This window comes from Merops nubicus, unplaced genomic scaffold, assembly GCF_000691845.1.
Source record: "Merops nubicus isolate BGI_N331 unplaced genomic scaffold, ASM69184v1 scaffold7871, whole genome shotgun sequence".
NCBI classification, from domain to species: domain Eukaryota; kingdom Metazoa; phylum Chordata; class Aves; order Coraciiformes; family Meropidae; genus Merops; species Merops nubicus.
Window position 1 is genome coordinate 61,363 of NW_008589107.1, and position 27,884 is coordinate 89,246.

The 27,884-nt window shown below is 34.7% G+C and overlaps 1 protein-coding gene across 1 annotated transcript in view; it reads left to right on the top strand.

Annotated features, from left to right (window-relative positions):
- LOC103781761 (protein diaphanous homolog 2-like) overlaps window positions 1–27,884 on the top strand; it is a gene marked incomplete at both ends in the record, with an annotated part of 130,801 nt that overhangs the window by 60,235 nt on the left and 42,682 nt on the right. Inside the window, one exon of the mRNA XM_008949481.1 lies at window positions 12,535–12,659. Coding sequence (XP_008947729.1) covers window positions 12,535–12,659 — 125 coding nt within the window. The remainder of the gene's footprint in view (window positions 1–12,534; window positions 12,660–27,884) is intronic.

The window sequence follows — 27,884 nt, forward strand, 5'->3', positions numbered from 1 at the left end:
GAAAGAAGTTGGAGACACATTTCTGCTAGCTCTATCCAGGTTTTCTGTTGGATTTTTGTCTCCTTTTTTTTCAGTGTTATCAGTCACTGTCTCTCTTTAGTGCAGTTAGGTTAGCTGTTAGATAGATAACTTTGTTTTAATTAGGCCATCGTTTTCTTTCAGCTTATTGTCTTCTATCTTAAACTTCAGTCTAGTGAGAGCAGAACTCTCATTTCCCCGAGGACCTAGGGAATAGTTCATCAATCAACCTAACTTTGCCATTGTTTTATCTCCAACTTATTCACAGACATGTGACTGTCTTTGTTATACATTTTTTTTTCTTTTTCTGTTTCTCAAACTTCAGAAGTACTTTTCCTTTTTTTAAAAAAAAAATATAAATTTTATTTGTGTTGATTAAATGTGTTCTTGCTTCAATTTCTTCTTTGCTGATGAATACTCCATTGGCATAAATGCCTGTTGACAAAATGGAACTCATCTGTCCATATAGGGTTGACCGTGGTTTTGTGTTTTAAGGCAGAATAAAGAAGAGATAACGTGTGCATTCCCATCTTGAATGTACCATATATATGTGTGTATATATATATATATCTAAAAAAATAAGGGTGCATACTTAACCAGCATACAGCTGGATGCTTATATTTGAGCACTACTATGGATATTACACAAAAAAGTTGGTACAATTGGTTGTTGCTGGTCTCTGATATGGAGTCACAGAACTTCCTCAAACTACTTTTTTTTCCTCCCTCAACCTTACCTAGGAAGTGTCGCTGACCTGGCCAGTGCTCACAAGGACCTGTGTCAGAGGAACACAGTGGTTAACTTATTTATGCAAATAGCAGTTTGTCATCTCATTCCAGAAATTTTTTCTACCTTTTGGTAATTTTTTTCCAGAGGTCATTATTTTTTTAAGTTTAATCTTTTTTTCCCTGCATCTCTTAAATCCTTCACAAAGCCTTATAGTTTGCCAGCCATATTTGATGATCTTTTATTTTCTCCTGTGCATAACACTTGACAAAAATCTCAAAGCTTGCCTCTGATGTCTCTAAGTTGACTTGAGGAATTAAACTGGAAGAGTTAGTGAAGTTTAGTTAAGCTATAACATCCAAAAGAGAGAAAGTGTATTAATGGGAGCGAAGTCACTAATAGTCCTGTTGCTTAGAATGTCCATGAGGAAGTTTTTATTAGAGTTAAATTTGTTTCAATATGTAAGATAAAAACTCCTTATGTTTCCTATAAACAGTGCTGCCTTCTTATCGGCAGCATACATTAGTGTTTATTTTTAATAACCAAAACTTCCCTTTCAGCCCTTCTTTGCTTTCTGTAACAAAGCAGGTTTTTGGCAGAATAAACATGATTTGTGCGACTTGCTTCAGCAGTTCCCCATGGTACTTTTCTGGTTTTGTTTAATTATAATGTTCATCTGCTCTGTCACGTGTGGTGAAATTTCTGTGTAGGAAGCCAACATGCTTTGTGTGGAAGATTTTCACTTTCTATTTATTGTTTGTTTTTTTTCATAAACCACTGGTTTCGGGAATAGACAGTTAGGTTTATTTTGCCTGTAGGAGGTTTCTTTTGGCCACAGATATTAGGACGTTGGCATCAGTTAGTTATACATAAATTAGAAGGAAATCAACCAGCAAATATTATCTCTGTATGAATTTTAAATAAGGAAATAATGAGCTAAACAGGTGACAGTCTGATTATTTGATATTTATGCTTCTTACTTTTTAGGCAGAAGGCAGCCTCATAAGTTGAACTAGTCATAAAAATCCAAAGACAAGACTTAGCACAGTCACCTTCTTTTAAATCATGGACTCGTTTTCTCAGTGCAATGTAAATAAGAGGGAAGTCATGTTATGCTTTAATTTTCATATAAGAATAAAGAACTACCATCTGAACAACGGATGATTTTTTTTTCCCAAATAGCAGATAAAGCATAAAACTGGATTTTAATATGAAAAGGTCAATGGGATTAGATGAACTGCCCAGGCATGTACTAAAATCTTCAATAATCTGATATTAGGTATAATAAAATTTTTGATCTTTTTAAAGATGGAAGATCAAGCTAGAGGTTTATGAAAAGTAAAAAATAAATTAGGAAACAGTTTTATTCTGGCAAGTATGAGCAAAGGTCAAACTGATTAACTATCAAGAGATTATTGGAAAAACATTCCTTCTTACTTGTAGCAGACTGTATGAAAGGAAAACCAGTAAAAAGCCCACAAGATGGTGACAATCTGCATTCTTTGATGGAAGGAATATTCACTTACCTTCCCTCAGTCTGCAGGGTTTTCCTTTGGTTCCCCTGCTGTCGAAACTACACAGAGCCTTTTTTTCATATTCCTGCCTTGTTCACTTTGCTTGTTATTCTAGTTGCTGCTTTCCATGGTATTTTTGTTGCCTTTGAATAATCTGTGATTTTATTACATCTGACACATTCTTATCCCATTCTGTGAGGTCAGTCAAAACTTCAACATAAAACAAAAAAAGTCAGATAAAAAGAATGGGATGTGTAGACAATGTCATTTTCTAAAAAGTATAATTTGGAGTTCTTTAGAAAAAAATAGGTATTTTTTTTAACTAGAAACTCCTCTGAGTGGCAGGACTCCCAGAGGTCATAAAAAAGAAATACGTGACACACAAAATTAAGAGAAGCATTAGCCATGTATTTACTAGTAATAACAGAAAATTATTACTATTAAATTTACTAGTAATAACAAAATGACAGATTAAAAAGAGCAACAATTACAAATAATGGTTCATGTCTTAAAGACTGTGCTTGTCTTCAAAACAAAAATAACCATATCTTTTTCAGTTGAATATTGTGTCCAGCTCCTCCTGAGTTTAACAGCTCTTGATGTGCTTATGTTGCTTCATCTGTCAAGAGTGGGAGTTACTTGGCTGGGTAGAATGACATGAAGTTGTGTGAGTTTGTGTCCCACTGGTGTTTGCTTCAAAAGAAGTTGGGTATAGAATGCTGTTAGTAGTGGGCCAAAGTGATACCTTGAAGGCATAGATGGAGCGTGGATTTTGGGGTTAGCCGAGCGCTTCTGTGGGACTCCTAAGAACGGCGAAACTCTAACCAAAGGGCTGAGCTTAAGTATGAGTGCAGCACAGATCAACTCCATTTCAGAAGTAATGAGGCTTTTTTTCCAGTACTTAACATACCGAGTTCTGTGTCTGATCCAAAGGTATACACCCTAATAATTCTTTTAAAGCATTGTTAAAAGCAACACAAAGCATTCTGGAAAAATCGAGTGAAAGGTGATGTCTGTGTAGTAGACTGGAAAGTACAAATAACAGGAGTGCAGATTTCTCACTCGTGTTGACACAAAAAAATTATTTCTTTAATTTGCAAGCATATGGTTCTGATGGTTGAAGTGTCTCTCTAAAAAAGACACTGGTAATCAAGCACTGCGGAATGCAAATATGTATATACTTGATATATTACTAGAAATAAGATAAGGAAATATTTTTACATTATGCACAGGTACTTCACTGTGACTGAATGCCATAATTTCAGAGTGGGGAAAACATTTTAAAAATTCTTCTGTGCCATTGTTAATTTAAAGTGTAGAAATATAAAACATACTCTTAACTAGTAGTCATTTTTCTGTCTCAAAAGTTTTCTAGTTGGTTGCAGTAGAAGAAACTGTTTTTACAAAGGGATCTGCAGTATTTTCCTCCTCGTGCTGTTTAAATCATTGAAACAGATTTTGTCCAATCTGGCACATTAGTGGATATAAAATAGACAATGCCTTCTGGCATGAGAAATTCAATGCCCGCATCTGTGACTCTTCTTTCCATAATAGAATCTGAAGTTGGCATTTTGCATTGTAATCAAAAGTCAATCTTGCACCATGTAGTGACTTCTGTCATTCTTTTCATTCCCATAAACGGCAATATTGAAATGTCAGAAACCCTCTCAATGTGTTTTTCTGAATGTAGTAAATACACAGTTAGGTACATCAAATACTAGAAGACTTTTTTCTCTAGCAACACTCCAGTATTTGCATATAGCAGTGCCATATTGATGGCAGCTTATGCATCCTCTCATTAAAAGTTTTTCTGACAGTCGTGTTCTTCAGTGACAAGTGTCAGTGAGGAAGACAGGGAAGTAAAAACTTCACAGATAGTCTTTTATTATAGTTCCAAGATGGAATTTCTGAAGGAGATCCTGTTGGAGACGCACTAACATTCTTGATGGACATACATTCTGCAAAATGGCTTACTAAAGTTTCCTAGTCTGTGAAGATCTAGAGGATTTTAGTGGCTATCTTCTAATGCGTAGTAAATGGTATGCAAAATGGTGGTAGTTTTGAGCTCTGCAGCTACATTTTGAAGCTACAATTTGAATTCTACATTAAACAAAATTATTTTGTATGGCATGCATTTTAAGGATCCACTTCTCTCCCTGAAGTGTAAATATCAAGGGCAAAATTAAAGAATAGTCCAAATGACTCCCATGGGCTATTGCATATTAAAGAAATAAAAGCATTTAAGAATTTCTGGCTGTAGTTAAACCAATTCAGAATTGAAGACTGCTTTAAATGACTTCTCAAATTATGTAATCCATTGAGAATTCCCTAATGCAAGCCCTCAGAGAGATTGAAAGCTACAAAACAGCACTTGCTTCTTTCTTTTCCTCCTTATCTGTTCTTGAATTTGCACTTTCAATTCACCTTATACCTTTGCCAGTAAGTTTTGCTTCAGTATGCTTAATTAATAGACAATATTTTTTTTTTTTATAATAAGCTCTATTTTCAAATTAATTCCACTTTTGAGATCCTGAAAGACATTTGTAATTAAATGAACATTAGAGTAAGGCGAGTTTCAGGAGTGCTCTGGAGGAGATACTCATATTCCCAGGAGAATGCCACTGGACACTGCTGTTCTTGCTGATCAGCTCTTATGTTTCTGGTTGTGTGTCTGAGATTGGGACATCTATTTCCTAAAGGATTTTTACTCGTAATATGAAAAGTCAGATCACAGTTGACTAATAAAGCTTATATTCTACAGTGTACTACTGTTTACAGTTAATTCAGCGAGGTAAACCTGAAAAATTAAATGGAAAGACTGGTATTAGCAAGAGAGTTCAGAGAAGGTAGGAAGTTGGCACACAGAATTTTTGCAGGTCACAAAAATAAGGATAACACTTGTCAGGATTTAACCAGAAGGAATTTTATGGGCTTGGGAAAAGTTGGTTGGTTATTTTCTAGAAAAATGGTCTTTTGCTTTGACCTAAAACCAATTTTGAGTCAGTAAGTTGGTCAATATGACCTGTCCAAAGCAGGAACAGATTTCGTGTTTTGGTACATCCCTTAGGAGATCAGTGACTGACTGGTGCTGTGCTTTGGAAGGGAGTTCCAACAACATGCCAGTCGTGATAGTGGTAATGCATTTTGGGCTCCTAATGCACAGCTTGTCATTCAGAATAGATTCTTAATGTCCTAATAAGTTACGTGCATCAGAATTGCTCTTTTATTCTTAAAACATGTACGTAGGCACATAGTTGCTGAAACTGAGACAAGCATATTCATTCCCTAACCCAAAATATAGTTCTGTACATCTGTGGATGTTAACCATAAAATACCCACAGAAATTTGATCTGTGGATATATTGAATGTTTCAGGATTAGGAGCACTGTTTGTAATTGCATCAGCTCTAGAGGAGAGAGGACAATGTGCTGCTTTATGATATTTCTGTCTTTAGGCCTAGCAGGCAATGGGACTTTTTGTTTTTGTTTTGGTTTTTGTTTGTTTTTCCCCCCATCTCACTTGTCAAGACAAGCTTGTTAATGGTATTTGCACTTCAGTGTGTGTAATATTTAAATGAAATTTCCTCACTTTAGATGGCTGTTACTGTTATTCTGAGAAGCTGAAAATCTGTTTATAGTTTGTACCCCAAATTTGTTTTTTAACGTTTTACTTGTGTGGTATAGTTATTTTCCAGATGTGTGTTTAAAATCTGTGTTTTCCTTTCCTTAAATTCTATCTTATGTATGCATTTTCTTTCTCGTATATGGTCTCGATCCCAGTTGACATTTTTTTTGGTTAAGGGTTAATAAGTCTCCTTCCTTATTCTGTCTAGATGGAGGACAATATTGCAATCTAGAGCTTCTGCACTTACATGCCTCATTAAATGTCATCTTGCACTGAAAGATAATTAGTGTCTTAGACTGAAACTCTCATTAAACTCTGAAGCTAGGAGTTACTTGGGACTGGACTTGTTACAAGGTGCTCTTATCTTAAAGTTGTGGTTCACCTCTGCTTGCAAATGGACCTGACAATAGAATCAATGCAGAACTGCTTTATCTTTGGTTAAATAAGATAATGATGTTACTGTAGAAGTCAGAAATGATAAAGCATAGCTGTGCCATTGCCCTCCTTCATCAGTCTCTATCAGTGTTGTGCTAAGGTAACTAAAATGTAGAGACTCTTGTGAATGAAATATGAAATATTAGCATGCTAATTAGAGGTACAAATGCACATCTATGTGTGAAATGGATCTGTTTAAAAATTCTGTTCTAAAGCTTTTTCAAATTACATGTTTTCATTTCCAGTGCATTGTCATAGTACATAAACAAAAATATTACCATTTGGGCTCAGACTTGCTGTTTTTCCTAAACTTTAAAAGATGCTGGGAGAAATTTGTGCAAGATTTACAGGAAAAAAAAATGTGTATTATGCAGGATGTTTTGATCGTTAAGCATAAGCAGTCTGTGTCAGAAAGCTTACCCATTTTTTGGAAGTGGATGGTGATGTGCCCTAGCTAGTTAAGATATTCTCTAGTTGTTTCTCTCTGATACCAAGGTGGTTAAAACTCCACCTGTAGGCATTTCTAACATTTCTTTTGAGCCTGCAAACTTAATAATAAATTATTTTACCACAGTTGGGGTTCTGCTTTGAAATTCAGGCAGCGTGGGCCCAAGAATGTACTTTTCAGTACTACTTCTTTAGCTCTACCTAAGTTCTGTTAAAAACACATGATGTTTATCTGGAAAGGGGAGTTTGCTTGTTATCAGTAGTACGCTTGGGTGGATGTAATCTTAAAGACTTTGTCTGGTCTCACCTGTCTTGACTGCTTGTCTGGTTTCTTCGTTGGAACTTCTGGTAGTTAAGTTCAGTGTCCTTCCTGACAAAAATGTCTCAATATAGAGTTATTTTTATTATTGCAGTTTGTTCTCTAGGTCTATCACACTAGCATGTAGTGAAGACCATAGTTTCTGGTAAAGCAAATAATATGTGTGGTATCTCCAATTTATTTATTTATTTATTTATTTATTTATTGTTTCCTCTGGTAGTCGGTAGGAATTACAACTGAAGCCTATGCCTATCAGCTACAGATATGGTATATCTGTATCACACAGAAACCACGTGTGTGAATGTGTTCACATATAGTTACACCTCTGCTGCGTTTATCACAGCGCATGTACAAATATACACACATCAATAATGCTCCAGCAGACTCTGAGATGCACACGGACTCTCTGCTACTCAGAATTTACAAGTAGGCAGCAGCAGCAGCCTGTTCACCTAACTCCAACAGGACATTTATTCTCTTAATAAATATAAATTTACTTAGTGATATGAATTGAGTAATCAATGATTGTAAGTTCTGCAGATTACATACTGCTCACCCATTTCCCCTCAAACTGTTTTTTCAGACCTGTGAAAGAGTACTTCTATCTGCCTGCAGGCAGTAAGACATAAATAATCATTAGTATGCTCAAAATGTAGTTATGTTACAAATACTGTCTAGACTTACAAATCCACTAGCTCATTTGCTGCATATAGACTTGCTTTTGCTTGCTGAAGTAATTTATATCATTCGCTCTCACTTTAGAGTTTTTATTAAACGTGGACGTGGCCATTCCTCTTCTGCATCATGATCAGAGACCCTTTGAATTTGTTATGCAAGAGACACTGCACCTAATCACAATGTATCATTTCACCTCTTGTTGAAGGGGAGGACTCAGTCTGATGCAATCTTATTTTAGAAAGGATTAGTCTTTCCTTTAGTACTATTACTGTATTATTGTAAATATATAATGCTTAGCCTGACTGTGGGGACTAGCTAGCACTTGACATTAACAGGAGATTAACTCCTTGTAGCATTTTTCCAGGACTGAAGTGATCTACCAGACATCCACTAAGCCTTCCTTAGTGTGCAGTCTGTGCAACTGCTTTCTCCAAATTAAATGGATGGGATTTGATGCCTTTTTTTTTTTTTTTTTTTTACAGAACAGGAATTAATATAGGGGAAAAAAAATATCACCTTTCATGTCAATATGACATGCTAATATACAAAATAATCTTTTAATCAGTCATAGATTTAATGATGCATGATTAACTGACCTTCAGTCAGTATTAGTGCAGAGAGAATATTGATTAATCTAGACACCTGTGTTAGTCTTACACTGACATGAAAAATTATCTGACAATATATTAATACATGTAACTTCATATTCATCTTGTTCATATTAGTCCTATACACTAATAGTAATTCCTGTGTGATAATGCTTTAGTTAGTTAAAACACCCATGTTTATTTTCTGGTGTCAGATTTTTACCTTGTCTCCTGAATTCTTCTATTATAATGGTTTGGGGTACACGTGTTAAGGATGCTGTATTTCATTCCACCTCAGAGCTGCAGCATCTCTCTGCAAACTGGCCTGTTAGTACTGCTAAAGAAGAGGCCAGTCTGGTACAGATGGAGAAATCTTGTTGCCTTTTTTCCCCTCTCTGGCCTTGAAGAGGGGTCCAGATGTAGGTCCTGATGGGTCCTGAGCTCTGTCTGGTGCTGGCAGCAGGATACGCTGCTCAGGGAGGACGTTGCAGTTCCTCCAGTCTGTTCCCCCCACTTTCTGCACATGGTCTCACAGACGTATTAAAAGTTACATCCCTGCGTATTCTTTTTTGATATCTGTTTATGGACCTGTGATATATGAATCTAAATAATCCTTTTCTAAACTTTATGCCATTTGCCTCCACGATTCCCTGTCTCAGCAAACTTTACTTTCTTTTGACTTCTCAAACATCCCTATTGACTGTTTATCCCTGTGCTGACTTTTCCACTGTGGATGGGGCTCTTAATTGTCCTATAAAGCTGTGAGGGTGGAGAAGTGGATTGTTTATTGCTGTTGATTTATTTTACTTTTGAAACATGGTAAATAATTCTCCTTACTGCTCATACAGGAGGGAAATATTCAGGCTTGTTATAGGCTGCTTCCTTTTTTTGGGACTGCACATTCTGGATCATATGAGGGTTATTAGAGGGGTTTTATTCTAGTCGTTGTTGGTTGGTTTCATTTTGCTTGCTTGTTCTTTTTCTTCTTTTTCCTCTTTGGTAGTATTTGTCTCGTTTCTATCTTGAAATCAGATGTTTTTGTACTGGATTTAGTTGTTTGCTCTCTCCTGCAATACTAAATAGAACAACATTTAATTGCTGATACAGAGAAGTCTTTCTCAGTAGTAGTTCTTGAGCAGTGAAGAAGTACTGTGAATTTCTGTGCCACTGAAGACTAAATGCTACCTGTCATGTAGATTTTTAGCCTAGTTCTCCTAGACGCCTAATTTTCATGTGAAACGATGTGCAAAATGAAGGTGAACAAGCTGTTGCCTTGGGGTCACCAGCTCTGAGGGGCAGAGTGATGGAGACAGTCTCTTCAGCATGTGCAGTTGTGGAATGGTTTCAAAGAAATGAAGTTTTGCTGCAAGTGGGGTTTGTGCTTTCATGAATTAAAACCTTGAAAGACTTTTAGGAGATTTACATCATCTTACCTGAAGGAGTAAAAGGTATTCATGTTGCTGCCTCTTCACATGACTGCAGTAGTAAATCTCTAATGAAACAGTTTGTGGGAAGAAATGCAGATATTTTACTATAGCCTATATATAAGTTTTCTATTACGTTGGGTTTTTTTTAAGCTTGTCTTGCAAAACAAATTCATAAATTGTTTGAACAGAAACTTGTACATTTTCCTGGGCTAGGGAAAAAAAAAAGGCAAACAAAAATTATATTGTACAATGTTTTTTTGATAATTTAGTGTGAATATAGAAGTATTTCTGGGAAGCAGAGCTTTGTAGCGCAGCCTTAGTGCTTGCAAAGAGTTCTTTCACACTTTTTAAGTCAGTATGCATCTGAACTGTTTTCTGAACATAGTTTTATAAAGTGGAGTTACTGCAAACACGTCTCTTCTGTTGTAATCACAGAAGTTAAGACTTCTTATTAGTGATTCCTTGCTGAATTTTTGCATGCTTCTACATTTCAGACAAAAATAAACTACTCTTGCTAAGTGGTCATGCATTCAAATGTTTTTAAGTGACTGAAAGGAGTTAAACTTTATCTGTTATGTTTCCTCTTTACTTACCAGCTACTAATTCTTTTTATGAACAAAACTATTATTTGCATCCCCCTAATTTATATTTCAGCTCTAGCATTTTATTTCAGTGCTGTTTGTCTTCCTATCTAACTGCTTTAACAGCCTATAAAAATATAGTAATTCAAGTTTTTCAGCTCAAATAAAAATAGGTGCTCTTTTTCTGACAAAAACATCAAATGATTAGACAAATGCAGCCATAACCTAAAAGCTTTGACAGTGTTTATTACTCAGACTGCTTTAGTGGTAGATTTCAAGGTTAACTCTCGAATCTTAAGTTAATAGCTCCAAAGATGCTGTGGTCAGTAGAGATTTACCTTTTTTTTCCCCTCAGTTGAGTTAAGGTTAAAAAACTTTCACTATAATTTTTAGTCTACATGATTAGTAGTTCCTTTGGCCACCAGTGTAAAGTAGAAAAAACTGAAAATAAAATGAGGATTATGTCTCTGATAAAGACAGTTGTACTGGTGCCTTGTGTATTTGAGCTTGCTTGTGAAAGGTTTATCAGTGGTAATATGAATTGTTAGTTAAGAAACATGTAAAATTGATTTTGTTCTGGGAACAGCTGCTTTATTTGTAGGATTTTTATTTCCTTTATACTGTTTTTCAAGCCATCTTGAATCAAATTCCTGCTACTACTTAATCTCACATAGTCACAGCACAATTTTTTAGATTACGGGGGAACAGGAAAATAAACCATTCGTTTGAAAAATATTCCATGCAAATTTTGTACAAATGTCTCACCATCAGAAACAATGAAAAGCAGAAGTAACTTAAAAATGTCAGGTGCTTAACTTGACCACACAAAAAATCTCTGGGTTATCTGGGATGCAAGTCTACAACGTTGGCTTTGTAGAGCAGCTGTCAGCATCAGTGGAGAGCATTGACTTGGCCAGTTCCTGAACAGCAGATAATGTACTCGATGGTCTCACCTCAGGCTCCACATATCAAAAGTTGTTTTTGGCACTGTCTTTTTAAGAATTGACCAGGATTATATGCAGTGGTACTAAACATGAAGTAGTTTGCACAGTATAAATTGCCTCTGGAGCAAATTATTTTTTACTCAATGTAGAGGAAGGACAGGGTGCAAATGTTACAGTGCTCTTTGGTGTAGAGATTGTCTGCTTGTTCTTGAAACCATGCATTTGTCAACTATACAAGAGGAGAGAAGGAATAGAAGATTGAATTTGGTTCTAAAATGCATCTTTGAGAGGTATTGCTTGTCAAGCTGCTCTTGATGATTCAATTGAGAATAGTAAGTGGACTTTATGGATTATCTCATAAAACTCAATCTTATGGGTTCAGTTGTTTTAATATCCTCATTGGACCAGGGCCTTCTCTGCAGAGACTCTCTGTCACTTTTCCTCTAGTTCTGGAATTTCTTTGTAGTGTGGCATTGCTTCACCTTCAAAACAATCATGTCTTGATTTCCAATGGTGGTTTCTCTCATGATGTGGCTATTTATAGAAATAGTGTTTTGTATAAGAATGGCATGACAGAGTAAGCAGTGTTTCTTTAGAGTAGCCTGGTTTGGTTTGGTTTTGTGGTTTTTTTTTTTTTTTTTTGGTGCTGTACTGGGAGTCCTTTGCTTCTTTTCAATTAGCAGTAGATAATTCAGACCTACCTTTGATGTTAACAGGATTACACAGATACTGGTTTCTAGAAATCAGTTCAATTTCAATAAGAGAAAAATATTTGATCTTTTCTCCATGTCTATTTCTTGAATCATTTCTGTGGCAGAGTACATGCATTAATAAGATCATTCATTTACCTAACTACATACATTAATAAGGTAAAATCTCTTTGAACTTTAGTTACTTTTAAATCTTTGCATTAGATTTAAAAGAATGAAATATTAGATTTTTTTTATCAATAAATTTAAATAGAAATTGAATAATTTGAACTAATGGTAGAATTAAGTGGTGACATTTCAACATTAAATATGATGATCTGGTATATTACATTAGATATTTTCACTTAATTTTTATCAAGAGTAGGATTTGCATGAGCAGTAATTCAGAAAACTGTGAGTGTACTTAATGGAAAATGTATTTAATGGAATCATTCTCCTTAAGACTATACTGATATTGTCTTTTCTTCTTCTGATAGACTTTCTGAAATCTTTTCACTCATGGTAATTATTTTTTTTTTTTTCAGTTTCAGCCCAGACTCTGAAGAGCAACCTTGATTCTATGAACCATCAGATCCAGCGCCTAGAAAAAGATATTGAGAATTTCCCTAAAACACAGGATGAACACGATAAGTTTGTAGAAAAGATGAGCATATCCTTTTTGCATGTCTTCATTGGTGATCTGAACGTTCTGACTATCTGGTTAAGTATTTACAGCAATTGAAAATAAGTTTCAAGTCTCTTCTTCAATGCTTTTATTCTAGTGCAAAAAAAAGCATAACAGAACATGCTGAATTTAAGGAAACAGCTGAGTATAACTTAAAGCATTTTTAATCAGGCTTCCAAGGAGTAAGCCAGATATCTTTCTTGAAGGCAAGTAGTGATAGTGACCAGTGGTAAACATAGCAGTATGAAGTTTTTTTTCCTTAAAAGAATGATATTTAATGATTATTGTTGAATCATTTCAATCTAGGAAACTATCAGCAGTAGAGCTGAGTACTTACTGCTTTAGCTTCAAGATGTGTTCTTTTTTGAAGGGAAGAGTATTACTTGTGTTAATGGTTTTAATTTCTTTTAACAGATCATTTGAGGCAAAAAATATTTACAATTTTTGGACTCGAGTTATTTGTCCTTTTATTTCTGTGGCGAACAGACGTTGCAGGTTCTTTAAACACTAGTAAGTGAAATCTGTGGGAGAATACCATATGATGTTTGTCTAGCCTATTTTCCCTCCAAAATTTTCATAGATCCAGCTTTACTTTTGCTCAAAAGTATAAAATAATGAGTAAAGTATACTGTAGATGCAAGACTGAAAGACTAAGCAGAAGTCTTGCTTTTTTCTTCAAAGAAATTTGCAGGTTTTTATTTTATTTATTTTGCACAAAGCACATTTTTTGTATGCACGGGAGTATTAGGAGTATGGTACATGACAAAGTCCAGGGTATTCTGTGCATTTATAGAAACTTGGATAGTTCATGTGACATCTGTTCGTTCTTGCTGCAGCTAGACAGAAGTCATAGTTTTGTGGGTTTTTCTAAGGAAAAAGAAAAAAGAGGGGATTGATGTCTTGAGCCATTTGTAGCTGCTCGTCACAATTAGTAACTGGATGTAATGAAGAAGTTCTAACTACTGTGTATTTTGAAAGTAAGTTTTAGCAGGATTAACCAACAGAAAGGATTCTGTGACAAAAATTCAGAAGATACCTTCTCTATATGGATTTATTTTAAGTTTCTAACAAGACTGCAGAAAAGTAGCTTAAGGGAGACAACTCATGACTAAGTGGAAAATTGTTTCTTGTTACTTATATATTCTTTTTTTACCTTGTCTTATTTGCAAGGTTAAGAGACCTGCTAGTAATTACATTTATCAGTTCTGCTATTAAAAAAACCCCAACTTATTTCCCTGAGAAACATTTACATCAGAAAACCTTATGATATTACTTTGTGATTGTCCTTTGCCTTGTTGTCATGTGCGTAGGCTGAACACTGTCAGGCCCTGCTTTTGTTCATAAATGAAACCAACGTATTGAAAAGCACCTTTCGCAACTGGGTTTTCTTGTTAAGGTTGACAGCTCTTACAGGTTATATATGTTATTTTTCAGTTGCTTTGAGCAAATGCTTTGCCATTTGTTGTATTTACTATAGTTATGAAAATCATTGGCGTTACTCAAGTGATTTGATGAGAAAAAAAGCCAAGTAGGTAATATTTTCCTTTTTCTACTCTGTGGTCTATCACCTGAATTTTATAAAGGAGGAGGATCATCTGAAAATGCAAAAGAATTTAAGAAAAAAAAAAAAAAAGTACTGATGCTTTTTTGTATTGGCAAGAACACAAGGGCTCTCTGAAATTTTGAAAATTGCTGAAAGTCTCCTGGGCTTGTTTCAGTGCATGTACACTGATGTCACAGCTAGATTACCAATCCTGGTAATTAAAATAGGCAACCTGAACTGTAGACTCCTGACAGCTTTTATCATACTAGTGAATTTGGTGGCTTGGCAAAATAGATAAGACTGAAAGAAATTAACTGATTCTGCCTAAGGATTTATGTTTTCATAATTAATAGATGACCTGATAAACACTGGTTTTCTTTTTTGGAAAGTCATCTCCAGTTATATCAAGTGTTTAAATTTGTTTCTGCTTCTAATTGAATATTTTCAAGTTCTCTATATTCCTTTTTTTTTTTCTTTTTAAGATTGAAGAATAAGTGTTTGGGGGGAAAAATGACATCTTAGTCTTCAGGATGTATTTCTTCTGTTTCTGTCAGTTCGTTGAAGAATTGTTGTTGATTGCACATACTGAGATTAGAAACTTAAAGACTTTTAGGCTAAACATCTCTTGACCTGCTTGAGTGTTTCAGAAGGTTTGAGATATGTCTAAACATAAATCATCCCTCAGTTGAGAGTTTTAGTATGCTGGAATTACACTGTAACTAAAGGCACAGTTTCTCTTTCCTGTTCCTGCTAATAAACAAAGCAGGTTACTGGTATTTGTGGATGAGACTTTCTTCAGAGAATATGAAAGGAATATTGCTTGGTGTCATACCAAGGTAGGAGATCAATGATAATAAAAATACCATTCATAATATTAATATGAAATGATACTCATAATATATAAGCAAATGCTATGAAATAAATCAGGTTTAAAGTATAAAACTTTTTAAACAAATTTTTCCTACTGAGTGACAAAAATATGAATAGAAATTCTTTTTTCATCTAGGGTTTTTTTTCTTTACCTTTTTCTAAGCAGGATTATTTGTGGTTTCCCAATCACTTTTTCTCTTTAGCACATGCAGTTATTCATCTCGGTGTATACTGTTTGACTTAACTCTTGAATGCTTCAAAATAACTGAAAAGTACTTTAGGGGTTAAGTACTAAGGCAGAAAAAGTCGTATGTTACTGTTCCACAAACTGTTTAAAAAAATTCCACTGTGTTGCAGACATAATATGTTTAGATAAATATACCCCCTGATAAAAAACCATTGAGTTAAAGCTGCTAGAATTAAACTCCGATAGTTTTGATTGCAGTCTGCTATCTCGATACATAGTGAAGGGTTGTTCTAAAGTCAGAGAGAGGAAAATAGGTTAATGTTATCTGAATAGTTTGTATTTAAGACTATATGAAATAGTTTCCTAATAGAAGCATGCTGAGTTTTACATCACTTTCTATAGAGCTGTGCAGGTAGTCACGTGAGTTGGTTCTCTGATTGTGTCAGTATGGCTTTCTGCTTAAGGGTTTCTTATTTTTTTGCCTTTATGATCCGCTTGATTGTCCTCTTTTGGAAATAATATCAAAGATACGGTATGATTCTGTGGTTTGATTTCAAGCATATCAGAATGGTCTGAGCAAATAATGCTGTTATCAACATCGTATCTTCTTTTGCACTAAAAGCATATGTCTTCTGACAGTGTGCAATCTTGACTTAAAAAATTCAACTGGTATGCATTCTACTACATCTTTAAAAGATGGTACCAGATATTTTTCTCTCAAATCTACATAATCATGCTGGTTTGACTCCTTGTAATTTCACTTTCTAGATGTTATGATACTTTGAAAACCACTGGAGTTTTTGAACCTGTTTGCTGGTAGATAACTTTTCCTCTACATGAGAATTTTTATACTGAGATCGAGTTACTTAAATTTATCTGCAGTAATAAAGCAGATGAATTTCTTTATTTTAGGAGATTTTTCCCAGTCTTTAGTTTTTAAATAATTGTTTGAAATACAGATTTCAACTAAATACACTATTTCAATAAGTTTGTAGCTTCGTAGGCATGAAGAGTAAAAAATGTAATATTATTTCTCTCTTTCTGTGTCAAAAAAACTGGCTCTGTTACCACCATTATAGTAATTGAACTTATATTCAGTTAGTAAACAGTTCAAATTTATTTCCGTGATTGCTACTTGCTGGGGCAGAGTCCTGCATCTTCTAAGTGTGTGTCTGTTTGTAGCAAACACTGTGGTCTTGCTGAGATAGCTGTATGGAGATGCTGCTGTGGGGTTCTGAAGTGATTTTAGTAGTTGCTGTCTTGCTGTTGTGCTAGGATTTGAGTTTTTCTGCCTTCCATTGGGGTGGTTGTAAGTACATAATTGCCTAGGTTTGAAGTGATTGGGATCATGAAGCTGACCTGTATGGTTGGCCACTAGAAATAGCTGGTTTCAAAATAAAGATTATAGCTATGCTATAAAAATAAACTGTTCTTTCTGTGAATTTCATGCTATGTTAAACTACTTACGTGTGATTCCTGTGACAACTTTTTCATTATCTGATCCATGTATAGAATTGTAAATTGTACTTTACTTGAAGATCTAATTGTAAATAATGTAAATGTGAGAGGTTTCTTTTATAATTAGCACAACCTCATGCAACACAGGGGAGTCTGACTCAACAGTTTAGAAAAGTAATTACAGACTATGACAAATCTGGCTTTCACTCCTTGTTTAATTTCAGTGTTTGTGCCTCTAATTAAAGATTTATTTTTTTAAATGGAAAACTCTGAATTGTATACTTGACATAGTTGTATATGCTGGTTTCTTTTTAATGATGTTAAAACTTGAGTGTCTAGTTGGGGAATGGGGATTGAGGAAGATACTCAGATTAAGGGAGTTTAACTATAAATGGTATTAAGAAAGATTACAGACAACAGAATGGAAAGCTGTTTCAGAGGTAATAGATGGAAAGCTGTGTAGAGGGAACTTATTAATTAACCTTGACTTAGAACTGTAGATCTATAAATAATAAATATTGCCTCTTGCCCACTCCCAACATGTGCACATGCTCCTTAGGTTTATTCCTCTAGAAAATAGATGGGAGCTCTCAGCTTTTTTCTGTGGGAGAAGGGTGGCAGGAGGGAGCACAGGGTTTGATCACTGGCCATTCAGTTCTCTCTTTTATTACCCTGGCAGGTAGAGAGACTTTGTTTTTCCTGTGGTGCTCTTGGATGTTTATATAGTTTACAAACAATCTTGCATTAATTTATTTATATAATGTATCCTAGAGGTACTACTATGTCCTGAAATGAAGGTTTTCTGTAGCCTTTCTGTTGCTAGCTTTATCATTTACCCTAGGAAGAGACATTAACATGCCCAATCTTGTTAAAGTTTTTCTCTGCCAGAGCAATAAATGGTGCTGCTTGGTTTTTCTGACTGATTGCAGACATGAGAAAAATTAAAAGCTTATTTTTTAAGAGTTGCAAAATTAAGGGAACTTTGAAAGAAAGAAAAAAAAAATACTTCAGATAAAAAAGAATTTCAAAGCACTATGTATTCATCTTATCATTAAACAGAACAGCAGCAATTGGTGAACTAATTTTAATTTTCATAAAGGAACACTGTTCATTAAAACAGAATCTTTTTTATGGAATAAAAAAGCTGCCTTCCTGAAAGGCATATATTCTCACTTGATATGTATTTAAGCTCATAGTTCTTTCTAATATCTATTACTTCACAACTAAATATGTTTTATTAGTTCCTTACTTGATGTACTTCAGTTGTAATGAAATTATCTTGGGAGAAGTCTGCTTTAAGTGTGTGTGGGACTTCTATGCACTGAGATTGTTAGCTACTTAATATGCACCAAGCATCAACTGATAATTCTCTTGTACGAACCACTGTACTGCAGAATCTCTCAGAGCAGCCCGCTAGGGATGAAACAAAAATACTCTGGATCAGGATCTCAGCATCTGGAAATGACTGTGAACCTTTTTTCCTCTCTTGGAGTGACTGAGCAGCAGGACATCATTTACACATTGACATGGAGTGCTGAAAGAATGTTAATGGCATTAACACTCTTGTCAGCTGTTAACGCTTGGGATTTCCTCCTAGCTTGTTCTGGAAAAATAATTCCCTTAAAGTGTTTTGAGATGTCATTTTGAAGAAAGCCTGGCTTTGTTTTTCAGGCAATTTGAAATGAGCTGGTGCCTTCATCTCTCTGCATGAGAATGTACATTAATATCTGAATTTGTTCATAACGAGGGCTTTCTCAGAAATAACCCCAAAGGGGGAAAATTTCGAGGAACTTTTGTGTATGTCTCTACATCTGAATTAATTATCTTTTGCCTGGATGTGTTTGTAAATGTAGAGGCATTTTTTCAGCACTTCAAGAACTGGAAAAGAGAACCAATCAATAATTTTTCAAATTCCAGGTCATGTGTAATCCTTAAGACAATTTCATACATGGGCTTTTTCTATCAATACTTTATAAGTTTTTAATCTCGCTATCTACAAAAATGCCACTTCCATTGCAAAATTCAGTTTTTGACTAAAGAGGTATTTGGGGAAAATAATAGTTATTTATCTAGATAAAATACTTGGCCTGAATAGTGTCTAAGGAAAGAAGAGCTACATTACTTAAGTTTGCACAGCAATACATTTTTTTTTTTTTCTTCCAGACTTCTCAAAGAACCTAGTTCTTATTCCCTTCTCATTTCCCTCTCTTGGGCTTCTTGTTGGTCAGTCACTTTAATTGCCTTATTCTGTTCTAGTCAGATGTGTAATTTACCAGAAAGGTGAGAACTCAATCAGCTGAAGTTCGCTAGACAATACAGTAAGAAGAATATGGAAAGTAGCCAGTGGATGGAAGGATAAAGATTAAGAATCCAGGTTTTGAGATAAGGAGGCACAGTGTCAGAAGGATGAGGTTTAGGGATATTTTTATTACTGGCAGGGCAAGTTCAACATAACAAAAAGATGCAAACTTCTCCACCTACACCTAGAAAGTCATAAATGTTTCCTTCTTTGTAAACCATTCTTAGTATAAGCTCAGTACTTTTTAAATGGAAAATACTTAAAGCAGGAAACGTAAGTCCTGTTATGTTACACGTCTTTTGCTTTACAATTCATTTTATAGTTAAGAGGAGGGTTGTGGGTTTTTTTTGCTTGTGTCTCTTTAGAATTACTGTGGTATAGATGAGTGTTTAGGCCCAGTTTTGCCTGCAAGCAACTTCTTGTCCTGTTTGATGTTCATTTTCTCTAGATTGCTGTTATCTTAGTGCATTCCCAAATATATAAATTGTCTGTGGAAGGGATTTTTATGAAGCAGAATATACATTTAAGTACTGGCAATGTCACTTTTCCCCCCTCCACAGACTTAAGTCAATTTGGATTAAGTGTTAATGAGATATTAAAATGCTCTTAATAATGTCCACCTTCTACCACATATTCTGTAGGCTTTTTACTCAGATTTATGTAGTTATGATGAGCAAAGAAAAACAATATGATGTGGTTGGTGTACATTAAATTTTGCATTTATGATGCTCTGTTCCAAGTTTATGTATCTCTTAAGAAAACTAAATTTGTGACTTCAATTTCAGTGAGATGCTTGGCTGATAGAGTGACAGCCACCAAATGTGTATGCCCCAAATTTGCATCCTTTTTTTGCCCCAAATGCAATAAAAGAATCAATAAATGCACTCTTGAAAAGGAAATCAACAGTCTATCGTTTCATGAGAAGTTGCATTTAAAAACCTTTTATCTCTGAACACTCGCATCATATTTAAATGGGTATGCTAAAGCAACCAAGACACACTTGATTTAACTGATCGTGCTTGTAATTCTCAGAAGTACATCTGAAGGTCTGACGTATTTCATCAGCACAGGCAGAAAATCCCACTTCTGAAAGCACTGTGATAGAAGATAGGAAGAATTAGTGCAGACATATAATCTGCTTTTCTTTTTCAAACTAGCGGCTTTTTTAGAAAATTCAGGGCATCAATGAATAACAGAGTTTTCTTTTTCTATTCTTGCATTGCTAATTGTTCAAGCTCATAGCATCTCTGCATTTTGAGTGCTATTGAAGAACTGACCCTGCCAAGTTCAAAATCGGGTTAGAGGCAATTTGTGCTATGTTTAGTTATGTATATTCAATTGACGTTATTAAGCTGAGGGGGGGAGAGTCTATTTGATGTTGTTGAGTGCAATGTACTTAAGTTGTTTACTTAGTCTTTAGAGAATGTGTCTCCCCAGCATATAAAATGATCTGCTTGTGTAGAGTAAGCTTTTTTATAGGTACCAGTTTAAAAATAACACCATCAGCTGGTCAGAAGTGTGGGCAGGACCTATTGCAATTGGAGGTTTTATTGCACAGTAACAGGAACACACTCTGAAGATCTTGGTCCTGAGCAACACTAGGAGACAATCACAGAAATTGTAGTCTTGTGGGTTTGGTGGGTTTTGGTTGGTTCTGTTTGTTTTGTGGCTTTGTGGCTTTTTTTTTTTTTTTTGTGTTTTGGCTTTTTTTTTTTAAGAGAGATCATCTTGTTCAGTGGCAGTCATGATATAATTGTTGCTATTCAATTTAATTTCCACTGAGAAATGTCAGCATGGCCTTGTGGCATTTAATCCTTTCTGTTACCTGATTTTTCACCCTGAATAAAAAATTTATCCCCCATAAAACTGCTCTGAAATATTTGCATGACTGGTGTCAAATTTTGTATGACTAGATATTTGTCATGAAGGTCAGTATACATATTACTGAATTAGGATAAGGTTAAATATGCTGTTTCTGCTGCGTGTAAATATTCATACCTGCAACACATTTTCCCACTGTTTGCTATAATATGAAGCAGGTGAAAGCTGTGAATCTCTGTAAAAAGTTAACTTACAAAGATTACATTGCTGAAACAACGCAGCTTATTTTACTGTCCTAGTAGATTGAGTCTCCTCTTCTGGTCCTGACTGCAAAACAGCTGGGTTTGGTTTGTTATTTAAGACAGAAAAAAAGCAACGTTGATACTTGTTTTCCCAAATAAATGTCTTCCTCAAATAGTGGAAAAAGCAATCAATTTGTCATGATACTGTTGCAATCCTTGTGGGAGTTCTAGGAATTACTATACTTCACAAGTTCAGGTTTGTTATACAGGTTTTTGCACTAACCATTTTACAAAAACTTTATTTTCATTCAGTTACTAATGTGCTTTGAGCATCCGTAGTTATGAAGCTGCAACAGTTGCAGAATTAGACTTTCCAATTTAAGATTAGCTTAATCTTGTGTAGGAAAAGACCTTCCTGCTTGGTCAAGTCCAGGATTCCTGCTTGAGAGACAGTGTACCATTAACTGTCTTCTCCTTAAACTGTTCCTTTGACGAAAGAGACATGGAGAAATGAAGGTGGTTTGAGCATAGCTTTAGCCTTCCTATTTATGCCTCCTGCTTGCTTTATTCTGGGTAAATGTGAGAAATGGTGGTAGGAGAAACTATCAGTGCTGCTTCTACATTAAATCTGTAAATTTGCACAGACAGTGTGGAATCACCAGGGCTGCTTCTAGGGTATGTGGAGTTGCAGGTTTAATATTGAACCAGAGAGAGCACAATATTAGTTGAAAACTTAAAGCCATCTCCTTTGTTTTACTACCTCTCTTTCTGAGCTTTAATGAGGCATACTGAAGCTTTCTGGAATAATGGATGATTTTGTGTGCTGTTTTTTTTTTAATCACATAAAGTATGACATTTTCCTTAAGGTATGCTGAAATTCTCTATTTTCCTCTGTGGTGCACTATGCATCAAATGAATTGTTAGTCTGTTTTTATTACATACCATCAAATAACAGAGATGCTGTTGAGATATTTCATGTTTAGGTATTTCATGTTAATTGTTTAATTCAATACAGTCTGCATGTTGCCTAGTGAAATAGAAGTTGGAAAAATTTAAATTGGTTAACTCTAATCTGGCAAGATTCCAGATATTTATTTTTTGTCTTAATACAGATTTTTAGTGGTTCTTGGCTGTGTTTTTCCTTGGTACCTGGGTTCATTCCATTATTTTTTTTTTTATTTTTTTTTTTTTTTTTTTTTTATGATCCTGTATTTTAAGATCTGTGTTCCTTGATGAAAAAAGGAATTCTATGCAGGCCTGCATAATCGATCATGAGATATTCCATTTCTTTGTGGACAAAATACGATCTCAGCCAACAGAGAGATGTTAGTAAATCGTTGTTTTGGCGCTTGACCAGTTATATTATTTGCTCTGAGACAAGATCAGCCACACAGACTACAGACTGCCTGAAGGGTGTAAGCAAAGGATGATGATAAGTAGCAATATATTATGTAAAATACAGGATCAGGCAGGTTCTTCAAGGACTTGTGTAAAGTCCACTTTTATGGAATAGTTTCAGGAAGAGTCTGTAACAAAAGGCCAACAGTATATCCCTTAAATTCTCAGATAATGCATCAGTAAATAATGCAGACACAAAGGGAAGAAGTACCTGAGGACCACTGGAGAGTAATCAGGTATCAGAACCTAATAGCTTGAGAATAACTGGAAAAATGTGTGAGACTATATTTGAGAAAAACAGTAGTGGACGCGTGCATTCATGAAGCTCTGGTTTGTTTGATGTAGTTTGTGTGTAAGGGTAATTGTGTACTACTGTCTCTTTATAAGGTAAAAAACCACAAAGCCAATGCAGTATCAGTCCTGTGTTCACTGTACCTCACAGAACAAAACCAATTAATTTGAGTTTTGCTGAGGATGTGTTAATTTTTTTGTCTTCCTTCATGTATAAACATATTTTTCATAAAATATTCTACCTGTCAATTAAATTAAAGCTTTTTGATCTTTTTAAAATAAATTAAAAATGCCCATGATATTCCAGGTGATAATTATTAGGATTATATAGGTATTATATACTAGGATCAGGATTATATAGGTATCATCTATTACTTAGATTGAACTTGAAAATCACCTAGTAATATGTTATGTTTTAATGTTTGATTATCCTACAAGTATTTGATATCAGTAACAGAAATGACAAATCCCTTTGTAAAACGATCCTTTGAATTCTAGCTGGTCTGGAATAAAGTACAGTTTTCATACAGATAATATTTAAAAATACAGGCACTATGGAAAATTAATAATGAAAATAGTGTTATACAAACCAGAGTATAAACTTTCTTTCTGACAGTATATTTCTACCTTAAATATCTTAATTTCTTTTTGAGAAGGGAAAACCCTGGTGTGAGGGGACTAAGATTATACTGATATCTTTAATATTTGGCTGTACTATAAATCCAGTGAACAGGAGTGTACAAACAGTTTGTAGGTTCCCCATTAGTATGAATGAAGAAGGAAATTGGAAAATCTTACAAGTGGGGAGGTGTAATGCTAATCGCCAGGTAACTGTGTGGAAATTAGGAACTTCAAATAGCTTATTTTTCTAATTTCTGATTATTGAAACACATATATTCTGATAATTATATGGTAAAAGCTTCTGTAGGTTATCTGTTTAAATCCAGACTTTTGACTACAGATTTACATTGGATTTTTATTTAATCCATGAGATTATGTAGATTTACCACATGAGGGAGCTCCATTCTGTTCTGCACCCCTGAAGATGGCATCGCAAATTGTGCTTCAAAGCTAGTACTGACTGATATTGAGAGAGAATTTTATACAAGAAAAAAGTACTAAAAGGTTATTGAAATGTATTTTTGGAGTATATGTTGGCTAACTAGTGAGAGAAAAATTTTGACAGTAATCTCCATGGACACATGAAAAATTATATAGGAGGGAAAAGCCTGCTTATTTAGGAGATTCGAGAGAACAAAATTCTGTCAACCAAAATCTACTTAAATACGTGAAAATCTAAAGGCTTCTTTATTGTAAATAATTGCTGTAGGGACACTGTGCTTTTATCCTTAAATTCATATTAAATCAAGTTGTCTGTATCACTCAAAGATGTCATAAAGAATTGTTTACTACTAGAACAGTAATACTTTACAGATACATTTTCTAATTGCTGTATGCTTATTTTAAAGTACCTGAAAGCAAAAGGCAGAATGCACTCTCTAATTGCCTGGAGCTGCAGCATTAGATATCAAAATTGAGCTGTCAAGAGGCATTGTTTTATCAAAAATATTGGTGTTGACGGAACTGCTTTTTGCCCTCTACCTTTTCCCACTGTCCAAGAACAAAAAGGAAAACAAACTAACCAAACCACAACAAAAAACCAACCCCCAGAACCAGCTTTTTGGAGGGGAAGGATGTGATCAAGAAAGTCTGCTTCACTTTTTTTTTTTTTTTTTTTTTTTTTTTAATGGTGTGTCTGGGTATAGGAAACTTTAATTTGTGATTGTGCTCTTTGCTTTTCTGTCTGGCCAGAACATTTGTCTAAGAAATATTGTGAAGAGTTTGTTGGCCAGTAGAAATCTGAAGGATTAGTTCACTTTCCTGACTTTTCCTTGTTTTAATCCCAGTCATCTGGGGCAGGGCTAGTGGTGTGCATACGATGGAGAGTTCCTAGCAAATAATTGCCCAATAAGTTAGTAACACCAAAAAGGTGTACCAGATCTGGAGAGATAAGAGGAAGGAAAGGACATTCACCATTTTACTTCACTTACATATGAAGTGTTTTAAGTATGCAGCTTATATTCAGAATACTACTTGAGTGCAAAATAGACTCTCATTTTTAGAGTATAGTCTTTCACTCTCATTTTCTTCTGTGCTTGAGTTTGTGAACGCTTCATTGCAACAGTTATTTGCACTAAACAAATTTCAATAAATCTATTCTATACTTTTTTATCAGATCATGTATAGCATTCCTTTTCCTCCTTGGTTTTGAACATGTAGATGCTTACAACATATGATCTGAATTTTTTGAGATTTCTAAAAAGAAGAAAATGAGGACGTCTGACATTACAGCATTAAAGGAAACTTGGAATATGGAGTCACTTCTCGCTTCCTTGCCTACATTCTACCAAAAAACTTTATCTAGATGAAGCAACCATCAGATCTACTGATTTAAGGTTGTTAAACCAGGGTGCAACTGACAGCTCAAACACGCCTCTCTTAATTAAATCCAGGTGAAGGGAGGAAAAACTGCTTGATCAAAGAGAAAGTCAATGTGGTTGCAGCTTCTTTGAAAGATTTAGGGCACACAAAGCTGTAATTATTGTTTAATGCATCTCATTGTGTGTTCCAAAGGTAATATGATACTTCTAGGAGTGGTTACCTTATTGTGGCTTTGCTGGAAATAGGTATCAACAGCTCTTTTTTTTTTTTTTTTTACTGTTGTTAGAATGTTGTTTGTCAATGCTTTGTGTTATTTGAAACAGCCACTTTTAATTAATTTTCATATAATATGCAAAACAAATTTTGCAGAATCATTTTGTTTGTACTAGCTGCATTTTAGTTGTTTTCTCTCTTGTTTTTATCCATCTAAACATATCTTTATCTAATTATTCTCCAGGGAAGGTATGCTAGAAATCCATTACTCTTGCAATGTTTTCTGTCTGATATATTCTTCACTATCATGTCTTCTGTGTTACTTTCTAATTAATCCATGAATAGTGATTGTAATAGTTTGCCACCACAAAAAAACAAGGGAGACTTGAGTTTGAAAAAGTTACAAATATCACTCATCATATTGTTTCAAATGATTTTGAAACCTTAATATCAAAAAGGAGAATTGAGTTAAGAACTCGATGATTTAGTCTGTGAAAAGTTCTGGAAAAGTACCTATATAAACGAAAATATATAGGATGTGACTACTTTTCAGACTTCTTAGTATATATAGGATTGCAGGCAAAAATGTGATCCATGCCTTTGAAGGATCTAAGCAAATATCTATGATAGGTGCAAATATAGGAAAATAATATGTAAAGTATTACCAAGATGGAATAATAACCTGAAGAATTCTTTACATTCTTTTGTACTTTTATAAGGCTCTTTTTCCAGTTCTTCTGTCCTGTCATCTAGTATCCCTTGTTCTAGCACCCCATCAGTTACCCCCTCATCATGAAGTAAGTGATGAAGGTCTAAAAAGGCTAAAGAATTGCGAGGGAAGATCATGAAACGCATAACAAATATATGTTGAGTGTGAATTCATATCTATACCTCTATCTATTTCATTCTTCATTAGGTATAATCTTTTTCTCTTATTTGTAACAGCACTCACAGCTTCCATTTTAGAGCACATTAAGCTGAACAGTCCATCTCCTTCATCCACGAATGGCGTTTTGTCATTCTCTTAAAAGGTGTTTTTCACCTGTCAGGCAGTGTCGTTTCCTCTCTGCATGTCTCTGCAAAAGCAGTTTTAAAATTCTGGTGACTTCATCAGTGAAAATAAAGCTTTGTTTTTCTCAGGATGAAAGGTTTGTTTTGCTTTCAGGAGTTCTAGAGCTTTTAGAAATTGTTTTGATCTTTCTGTCTTCTGTTAAAAATGGGAGTATGGACTTAGGGGATTATTTCTGTGTTGCAGCTATAGGAAAAAAACCCTTAATTTATGAGGTCATCAACTGTCTGTCTTTAAATAATGAAAAAAGAAGTGGTTTTAGGTTAATACCTAGTTATAATTTTGGAGTTTTTCCTTTTTTTAAAGTTTTTTTTATTTATAATGGAAGAGATCTTCCCTTCTCTCTAGCCCATGCCCTTATAAATGCTGTCTTTTATGTGTTCTGTTTGAGGTGCCAAGTGCTCTTATTTACCTTTAAAGTTTTCTTCTTCATGCTACCACAGGATATTCCTAAATCGATGTTGTAAGTCTTTGATCAGACTTTTCCAATATAAACCAATTTAAGAAACAGCCTGTAGAGCTTTGCTCCTTGGACTGAATATTTTATAAAATAGGGCCTTGTTTATCAGGTTTTGTCTAGAGAATTCCTGTGGGACTTTCAGAGAAATGAGCACTGATCTTCGCATCTTGATTAACAGTAGTATAAATAAAAAAGGCAGTATTGAAATTATGTTGACTTAAGCTTTCTCTTGTGCATAGTAAAGTGGTGTGTGTAGAATCAATGGAAATAGTCTTTTCATTATTGAGAAGTTTGAATGCATGAAAATTAGGAATTGCTATGATTGCTTAGAGCTAGATGTAAGTAAACACAGACAGACTTTTCTGGTGTTTATCAAGATGAAAGTTTTATGGCCCTTTAGGGAGAATGCCTCATCTTAGTTAATGTGAATTTAAGCATGGTTCTGTATTTTTGGGAGAAGGAGCAGGTCACACCTAGCATTGTTATCAGCTGCTATGATCCTTCTGTGCTTCATTTTTGTGAACTCAAACACTGAAATAGTGTCTCTATACAGTGAAGGCAGTTGTATTAATTGTGATAGTTAATGACTTCTTTGGTCCCTCATGTAATGAAGGACAGGGAGAGAAGAGACCTGTATGATTGCTCAGAAGAAGCTGTTCTTTTCTAGGGATGTTTCTGGGCTAGTCTGTCAAATGCCGAATAATGAGGTAATTTGCTTGGTAGTGAGAAAGAAATTCTCACATTGAGCTTCTTATGGGTATTTATTAGTAAATCCTTAAGGTCTTCAGAAGTAGATAATTTTGTATAAACATATAAAATGGCACTTCTTTTATAGGTGTTGGTTTCTTTGGGTTTTCATTTGGGTGGATGAAGAATGCATTGTAATGAATATTTCTGCCATTTTTTTTTTCAAAACC